Source organism: Pseudogymnoascus destructans (assembly GCF_001641265.1).
Source record: "Pseudogymnoascus destructans isolate 20631-21 unplaced genomic scaffold scaffold_3, whole genome shotgun sequence".
Classification (NCBI taxonomy): domain Eukaryota; kingdom Fungi; phylum Ascomycota; class Leotiomycetes; order Thelebolales; family Thelebolaceae; genus Pseudogymnoascus; species Pseudogymnoascus destructans.
Window position 1 is genome coordinate 423,811 of NW_020167522.1, and position 8,743 is coordinate 432,553.

Genomic DNA, 8,743 nt, shown 5'->3' on the forward strand with positions numbered 1-8,743 from the left:
CACGCTGTCTACCTCAACCCTTACAAGTATAGGGTAGTGGAGACCTTAAGCATCATCAATGGAGTTAAGGACAACACTATATAAAGTTATTAGCTAGCATACTAGTGATTAATGGCTAGACCATTAAGAACACTATAGCAAAGGCTAAAGCGCTCTAGACAGAAGTCCTAGACAGGTTTAGTGCCTGTGACGACCTAGAGACAGACCCCCTTTCTAACTAGAACAGCACTAGACACCTACCCTAGAACTAAGGAGTCTTACTAGAAGAAGTAGAGTGCAATGTTACGATCACAGCTCATAGCTGCTAGCAACTGTGGGAACAGGCAGCTATGGTAGCCACTAAGGTTACAAGGGATCGCTAAGTGAACAGCTGTATATAATGAGGGATAGCCTCACCTTCCTTCCTTTCTTTTTCTTATCTTTTTAGATTCAATCTAGCTTACTTTACCCAGACTAGCATAATGACCTCTATGACCATCGTAACACGCAACACCATTAGGGTCTTTAGCACCTCCCTAGGAACAGACAGGGTTACTATATGAGTCCTTAGCATGCTAAAGCTGCTATCGACGCCCTCTACAACAGCTGCCTTGCAACCAACCATTTCCCACAGATCTAGAAACTTGCTAAAGGTGCCATGCTCCCTAAAGCTAGCAAGAAAGACAGGACATTAGCCTGCTCCTAGCGCCCTATCACTTTACTCTCCTACATCTCTAAAGGCCTTGAGAGAATCATTGCCTCTGGGATAGCATAGACAGCTCTTACTAGCTCAGGCCCTAGCATAGTAGCGCACTCCCTAAACGATCTGCTATAGAACTTGTCACCTGTTTCACCCATGACATTAAGGCTGCTCTTGCAGCTAGCAAGGAAGTCACAATGGTCACTATAGATGTCTAAGGGGCCTTTGATACCCTCCTTAAAAACCAACTCCTCTAGCACATAACAGCATAGGGCTAGCCACTCTTACTACTATAGCTCATTAACAGCTTCCTCACCAACTAGCAAGTCTAGGTTAGGCTTGCTTCTGGTAGTCCCATTTAGCCTAGTGCACTATGCTGTGGAATTCACGTATGGCTTCTAAGGGACTACTAGGTAGGAGGTCCCTATAGAGGAGATGGCATTAGTAGGCGTCCTGGCATTGCGGTGTCCACTAGGGTGCAGGATTGCCCTTTCCCCTATCTGGTTTTCCAACTGTCTAGATTGAGGTATTGAACACTCCTGCTAGTGCTATGGCATAGTGTAATGGTGGGTGCACCAGATGTGAGAATCTAGCCACCCAAGGAAGGGATGAATTTACTAAGACAACACACTGTCTTAGAAAACAGAGCCAAAGGGTTGTAGCTTAGACTATTCTACAACGCAGCAATCAGGTGTATGATGTAGTGAAGTGGTTTAGACAAGTTGTAACAAATGTTGAGTCTGAGAACTCAGGGGTAAGTCAGAGGTTAACACCTCACTGACTTTTCAGAAACAAGGAGTAACAAGATGAATGCTTGGAAGCTTGGAAAAGACGTGGAAGTATGTGATAGTCGATTTACTGTATTGTCTGCTTGCCCTTTCTTAAGGAAAGGGCAATCCTATTTATGCTAAAGGAGTGTAGTTCTCTCATTTTCCAAGACTTTCCATGACTTACCAGGCTTGGTAACTGTAGTCGACATAAGAGAATCCCATAGAACCATCTCTTAGGTTCGTAGCCTATAGGAAGTAAAAGGAGGTCCAAGGTCAGAGTACCCCTATAGACAAATTATGTCATAGACAAATTATGTCATAACTTAACCAATCTTGTGGGTAACTAAAGAGCGATGACATGTAATGAATCATAGAGGTTCGTAGGAGCTTTTAGAGCTATCGTTCATGCTCCTAGGCCTCTAGTTGGTAGAGATATGTCATGTGGTAGTATGAGTGATGTCATGTAATGAATCATAGAGGGTTGTAGAGATATGCTATGTGGTAATATCGGCCCAGTAACTAAGGAGCGATGACGTGTAATGAATCATAGATGGTTGTAGCAATCGTTGAGTAGTATTGCTCTTGTTGTTGGTGTGATAAGCCAAAATATGTATAGTGACTTGTAGGTTTGAGGAGGAGATTTCCAAGTTTGCTCTTGAGTTTGATAGCAAACTGAGTGCAACGAATGTCAGTATGACACTAACCTCTAACTTACCCCTGAGTTCTCAGACTCAACATTTGTTACAACTTGTCTAAACCACTTCACTACATCATACACCTGATTGCTGCGTTGTAGAATAGTCTAAGCTACAACCCTTTGGCTCTGTTTTCTAAGACAGTGTGTTGTCTTAGTAAAATCATCCCTTCCTTGGGTGGCTAGATTCTCACATCTGGTGCACCCACCATTACAGATAGGAGCTTTGTGCTCAACTTAATATAGTATTATTTACAATACTGTAATGTGTTACTTAGAAAGCCTTTGTGTCTAATCCCCTGCCTCCTCTGTCAAGTCAACTTTATGCAAGAAACCTCTATGCATCCTATTAGATAGGAAGTAGTGTTACATATACAAAGCCCTAGACTGTTAGTGGTTATCACCTCTTAGTCCTTAATGGTCATGAGAGCCACTACTTAGATGAGTTTGAGAAGTACTTCAAGGAACACAACATTATTGCACTTTGTATGCCTGCTTACTCATTTTATTTACTCTAGCCACTTGATGTTAGCTGTTTCAGCCTATTAAAAAAGGCTTAAAGTCAGCAAATTGAAGATATGATACAGGCTCATATTACTCACATTACTAAGGACAACTTCTTTCCTGCCTTTTATGCTACATTTAACATTGTAATGACAGAAAGCAACATTTAAGGAGGCTTCTAAGGTGCAGGACTTCTCCTATTCAACCCTTAGAGTGTGATCTCTACACTTAATCTTAGGTTTTAGACACTAACACCTCTAACTACCCGCCTAAATACCGCTCAGCCTTAGGTTTCCTAGGCACTAAACAACCTAATTAAAGCTATGTTACAGTCTACATTTATTAAAACTCAGATTTCACGCCATCAAAATAGCTGACCTCAATCTATGCAGCTGTCGACTAGTTTACAAAGGGTGCATCGCAAATAATGCATCAATTAGCGTTGTTAAAAGCAGAGAACCAAAACCTACGACAGGCAAATGAAGTGCTAAGCAAGCGTAGGAGAGCTAGAAAAACACGACTACAGCAAGGAGGATCACTTAGTTAACAAGGGGCGTAGGAGCTATAGGATGAGAGGGATGTTATAGAGCAGGTAGAGCCCAAGGCTGAAGTGACTTGTAGTATGGCCTAATATTCTCCTCTACCATCCTCTTAAAATCTCCTTCATGGACCACTGCCCCTTTCTTAGACTCGGCCAATTCTTCTGTCTCTGAAAAGTTACACTTATCAAACCTATGGACAACTGCCGGTTTCTCATCCGGCCCATTATAGTGGATGCAAATCCACAAGACTACCCAGAGGGCAAGTCGTGGTCGGAAGCTAAGGGTAGAAACCCGGCCCGTCGCTATGGCAAGTGTGGTGGGACTAAGCACAATACGCGCACTTGTTAGATTATAATAGACACGTCTGAGGAAGAGGACTCCGAGTAGTTTCAATTGATTTCTAGTGTTGTGGTGGATTTATCGCAATTATTGTCGCGTCGGCACATCTGAGCGAGGCTTTCGCTTGTCTGGGGCTTTCGCTATACATGTACGTTACGTTATATTACATTATTAATTACTACTTATCGACCGTTTCCCTCTATGCCATAGGTCATTTAATCCCATCAAGAGGATGCTGCAGCAGATCGCCGCGGAGCGCTCTTCCTCTTCTTCGACGCTGACGCACTCTCACTACCAGTAGCCTTTGCCACACTCTTAGCACTACCATTAACAGACCCATTGCCGTTCAACAGCAGCAGTTCCGCAACCCTATTACGTTCCTCTGCCTCCTTGCGCTCCTTCCGGGCCTTCTTGCGCTCCAAATCTTCCAGCTCCGACTCCTCGACCTCTGATCTGTCATCCTTCACAATGTTGTGCACAAGGAAGCGGTAGGCGCTGCGCAGAAGGCAGTACAGCCAGAAAATGTTGATGGACTGGAGCATGAGCAACAGCCCCAACGTGATAACGAAGGAGAGCGTGCATTTATACTGCTGCGTCTCCCAGTTGAGTTCGTAGGGTCCGACGGTCTTGAACTCGGTGAAGAGCGAGTAGATGAAGCGTAGGTTCTGGTAGTGGCGGAAGTAGATCCAGGAGATGATGCTGGTACCGAAGTACAGCTCTACCACGGGACAGTCGATGTAGTGGAGTGATTTGGATACCTGCAGGCATATCATTAGCACCGCCCTTGAAGTCCCCATAGAGCGCAGGGAAGAAATAAGAAACCGGTTCAACTTACAGCAAGGAAGAAATCGCTGATATCATGAGTTATGTACACGGCAAGACCGATATACGTGAAGTGAAATCGGTAGCTCAAGGAAATAAGAGTAAGCGTAATAATGTGGTGCGCCACGAGCTCATAAAAGTCCTTCCGCGGCTTCTCCAAGCCCAGCAACATGACAATAGCCTGCTGCGACCAATACGCCGCCTGTAACAAGTAGTAGAACTTGAAAATGGCCACGTGGGTCTTGTGCGGGAAGAACTCGTACATGCCGTGCGTCTTGAAGTACCACATCGGCGTCCCGCCCATGACGTATAAGCCAGCGGATCCGATGAGTGAGAAGTAGATGGCTGTGTACACCTGCTCCATGAAGCGGTACTGCTTTCCGCGCGAGTTGATACCACAGTAGCGGGCGAGCGGTCGTAGTAGTTCTTGCATGATGAACTCGCGAGTGAAGGACAAAATGATGGTATAGAAAGACACAAATGCGATATCCCAGAGGCCCTTGCCGTATTGTGTGGGTGCGTTGGGGTCGGCACCCTCCAGAGGCTCCTGTGCGTAGGAGAGGAAAATGAAACGGCAGACGATGTTGGACTCGGTCGGGTTGTAGGCATATGCGGAGAGGAAGGCGAGCATCATAATTAGAGGAATAATCCACGAGTGGTTTGTGACAACGTGCTTGCAGCGACCCAGAAAAGAAGGGGGGTTCCTCCGTTCTAAGAACCTCGATTCTTTGCTCAGGCTGTCCGCATCGTCATTAGGTGTCGGTATCGACGGGAGGTCATAGGAGGGGATGCTCATGGGCCCAGCCTTTCGTGAGCTTGTCTTCTTGTCTTTGTCTCCTCCGCTTGTTTCCTTACGCCGCGGAGACGTCTTACTGTTCTTCGCTGGGGACACCTGCTCCACCGAAGCCATGAGGGGCGTGGAGAATTCAGAGGGAGCCATTGTCGCGGACTGAAGATGATATTATGGCAGAGGCCGTCGAGGTCTGAGAATATGAAGCCTTATGGACTGTATGATCCGGACAGATGTTCGAGGACGGTCAGGGTTGGACCCTTTCGAATGACCTGCAACTCTGCTTGTCAACTGCTTCGTGGGCCACAGCGGCACGGACGGATTAGACACAATGCAACAGAGAAAGGACACAATAGCAGCCATGGACTAATGTAACAAACACTGCCGGCCTTTTTTTGTGTTTGCTGACAAGTCTTCGAAATGTCAGAATGTCAGAATTCGAAATTATTATGGGAGCCGGGGTCCACCTCGGAGGTCGCGGGCCGCCGGTATTTCGGGGTTTATCATTACTCCCCCAAGGTACCTCCCTCTTAGGCTGACACGCTAGGACGAAGTTGGTAATGCGGGTCGTGCCCCTGAGATTTGGCTGAGGTTTGGTCGATGGGATGATTATGTCAGCAAGGGCTGATGAAATGGGATGAGCTCCCTGTTATCTCGAGTTAAGCTTCATCGAGATGACTCCAACTAACATCCCGGCACATCTATTCCTCCAGACCATATATACAGCTTATCATATTGCAAACACCCGTCACCATTGAACCTAGTCCTAGTAACCTGACGCCATATACATCTAGGACTTCTCACTGTTGAGAATAAAGAGTCCTCCAATCCTCGTTACGCCGTATCTTAACTTGATTATTAAAAAGTGATATCCCGTGTTCTCTATCTTCGACCCAACCTCCAATTGAATAACCGACCGCATTTTTCGACGTCCCCTGGACGCAGATCCCTCGACACGACACGGCGCCAGGTGTGCCCCATTACTGCTTTTTCAGTCGCCTGGGGATTGACGGGCAACACACAGTGCTGCCTAGTGTATCGTATCGACAACAGTATCGGACGGGGTAACGTGCCACGCCAAGCATCCCCAGGCGTTTCAAGCTGACCCAAAAGGTGGTATCCACCAATTCAGATCTCTGCGTCTGATCTCCCCAGATCTCTTGGCGCAGTATGAGATGGCCATCATCAAAGATGTCCATCAGTCGATCTGCTTCTCGCATCCAATCCTATTGAGCAGCTCCTTGGGGCCGCTATGCCTGGGCAACGTAATGCCGCTAGATTTACCGGCCCGCTTAATGCTGTTGCGGCGCTCCCATCCCTTCAAGTTGATTGCCTCGACGCCAACTTCCTCCTCGAGTGGGTGGCCTGCCTCAATCTCGAGCTCATCGTCCTCAACATCTTCTTCGCCCTCGTCGTCGCTTCGGATATCCTCCGCACTGTGGCCCTGGAGCACGCGCACGGCGACACGTACAATGAAGGCGGACCAGATTAACATCATGACCTGCAAGATGAGGAGGCAATACAGGAAGCCGAGCATGATATTGTCATTGAAGCAGACAATGCCCGTGGAGTCGCGGAAGGGCTCAAGAAGGTGAGACCAGTCGCCAGGTACTGCGAGGGGGCCCTGGAGGTTGTCCGCGGAGCCACTGTAGCAGGCCGATGTTATTAACCTGGGTAAGTCGGAGTAAACGCTCCAGCAGGTTATAAGGAAGAATACGTGGCGCGTGATGAGCCACACGGTTACGAACACCGCGAATAAGATATCGGGGATTGTGGTGTATCCGAGGTATTTAAAGCATTTAGCGAGCTGTTGTGGTTATCAGTATAGGTACACGGCGTGTGATTTCGTATGACTTACGGGGAAAATCAAATCAACGACATCCATGATCACTAGAATCAAGTTCCCAACCCGGGTCTGATGGTACGCATACGAAGCGCAGATAAGGACGATGGTGACGAGGTGGTGGGTCAACATTTGCCAATGATCCTTTCGACGATCCTCAATATTAATAACGAGAACCTGTTGGATCCAGAAAGACCACTGTCCAAGCATATATCCCTTCATAAGCCCATCGAGCTCTCTCTGGGGCCAGTCGGTCCACAGCTCGTCCATGTTGAGGAAGTAAGATGAGTTGCGGTAAATGTACTATAAAGGGTCAATCGCAGCACTTCTCGCAAGGCACACGGAAACTGAGGGAGCATACCATGCCTAAGGGCCAGAACACAGAGTAGTATATCAACATCCAGCCTTGCTCGGCGAATCTGGTAACTTCCTTCTTCTTAGATAATCCCCACACCCTGGCTAACGGGGCAAGGACGTAATCCATAACTCCTGCGCGAAGGCCGCTGAAGAGCACAATGCAGAACGTCATGAAGAACAAGTCGTCGTGGCCGGCAGCATATTTGCCAGTGTTCGGGTTGTAGTGTGAAAGCGTGAAGAATTTAGAGGTATATGGCCGGGCTTTCGACATGGACATGTGGGTGAGGAAAAGGAGGGCGATGAGGTTGAAAGCGAAGCCTGTTTGGTGCACACCATCGTCAGCAAATGTTCGTGTCGCAGCGCATGAGGTACATGGGAGACATGAGGGGGGAGTCACACCGAGCTGGTGTCGACAGAATTTCGCGACATACCTGTCTGGTTATCAAGCAGCCAGCCTGCCAAAATCTTCAGCGGGCCGTCGGCTTTCTTCTTCGCCTTCCGGGCGATATTCACGCTTGAACCGTGCGGCAGCATCTGCTCTGTTGTAGGCGCCCCGGGTTTTTGCATCTTCTCCTCTGTGAGCTCCATCGGCGTCGCATCGGTCTCCGGTTTGCTCATGGTGATAATTTGAGGCGGATTGGGCCTCGAGCTATCGGGGGTCGACGAGGTCAACACTGGTAGTCGAGGTAGAATTCGGAACTATTGCCAAGTTTCCTGTCGCAGGTTGATGTCGAGAAAGGGGGTTGTTGGCGGTCGTGGGGGGGGGTTTCAACGATCAATTTGGAGCTGGAGACCCGATTTTCCCGTGGATAAAAACGAATGTGTCAATTGAAAAGAAATATCGACTCGATACTAAAAGTTCAACTGAAGAGGGAGGTAACATAAGCAGATGGCGTCTTCTGAGATGTGTTGAGCCGAATCTAAAACACATAAAATGAAGATGGAACCTTTGGCGGCGGTGAACGGGGGATACATATTTCCGTGCAGGTCCGAATTGCGGATGGGGACTTGAAGATCCCCAATTACAGGGCACGGATTTCTACGCCACAACGTTAACGCAAATATACCCGTGTGACTCGACATGGGATGAAATAAAAAATGTTGATAAAAGTTAAATTACATTTAAGATAGGTTTTAATTATTTTGTAACATTGAATTGTTATATTATTATTTTTTGCCTCTAACGCGTTGGTAGTTTTTAATTTTTAAGTATATCTAGGGTTAGAATTCGAATATAAACTTGAATACTAGGCTATATTGTTATACTGACATTCGTTGCACTCAGTTTGCTATCAAACTCAAGAGCAAACTTGGAAATCTCCTCCTCAAACCTACAAGTCACTATACATATTTTGGCTTATCACACCAACAACAAGAGCAATACTACTCAACGATTGCTGCAA

General features: G+C 47.1%; 2 protein-coding genes across 2 annotated transcripts; both read right to left on the bottom strand.

The window, feature by feature from the left end:
- Nucleotides 1-3,566: 3,566 nt before the first annotated feature.
- Nucleotides 3,567-5,547, bottom strand: VC83_01457 (uncharacterized protein). Its single transcript, XM_024465135.1, has 2 exons — nt 4,364-5,547; nt 3,567-4,286 (listed from the first exon to the last, which is right to left on the bottom strand). The coding sequence occupies exons 1-2, from the start codon at nt 5,288-5,290 to the stop codon at nt 3,753-3,755; spliced, it is 1,461 nt and encodes a 486-aa protein (XP_024327366.1). The 5' UTR covers nt 5,291-5,547; the 3' UTR covers nt 3,567-3,752.
- A 209-nt stretch (nt 5,548-5,756) lies between these two features.
- LAG1 (sphingosine N-acyltransferase lag1) lies at nt 5,757-8,331 on the bottom strand. The gene is made up of 4 exons (XM_024465136.1): nt 7,772-8,331; nt 7,345-7,658; nt 6,999-7,286; nt 5,757-6,947 (listed from the first exon to the last, which is right to left on the bottom strand). Exons 1-4 carry the CDS (start codon nt 7,956-7,958, stop codon nt 6,339-6,341), a joined length of 1,398 nt encoding a protein of 465 aa, XP_024327369.1. The 5' UTR covers nt 7,959-8,331; the 3' UTR covers nt 5,757-6,338.
- Nucleotides 8,332-8,743: the final 412 nt, after the last annotated feature.

Bases quoted from the DNA above. Each gene is read 5' to 3' on its own strand.
- VC83_01457 (XM_024465135.1), bottom strand. From the start codon at position 5,290: ATGGCTCCCTCTGAATTCTCCACGCCCCTCATGGCTTCGGTGGAGCAG. The intron at 4,287-4,363 runs GTAAGTTGAACC...ATATGCCTGCAG, and splicing joins TCAGCGATTTCTTCCTTGCT to GTATCCAAATCACTCCACTA.
- LAG1 (XM_024465136.1), bottom strand. From the start codon at position 7,958: ATGAGCAAACCGGAGACCGATGCGACGCCGATGGAGCTCACAGAGGAG. The intron at 7,287-7,344 runs GTATGCTCCCTC...GACCCTTTATAG, and splicing joins TGTTCTGGCCCTTAGGCATG to TACATTTACCGCAACTCATC. The intron at 6,948-6,998 runs GTAAGTCATACG...TAACCACAACAG, and splicing joins TCGTTGATTTGATTTTCCCC to CTCGCTAAATGCTTTAAATA.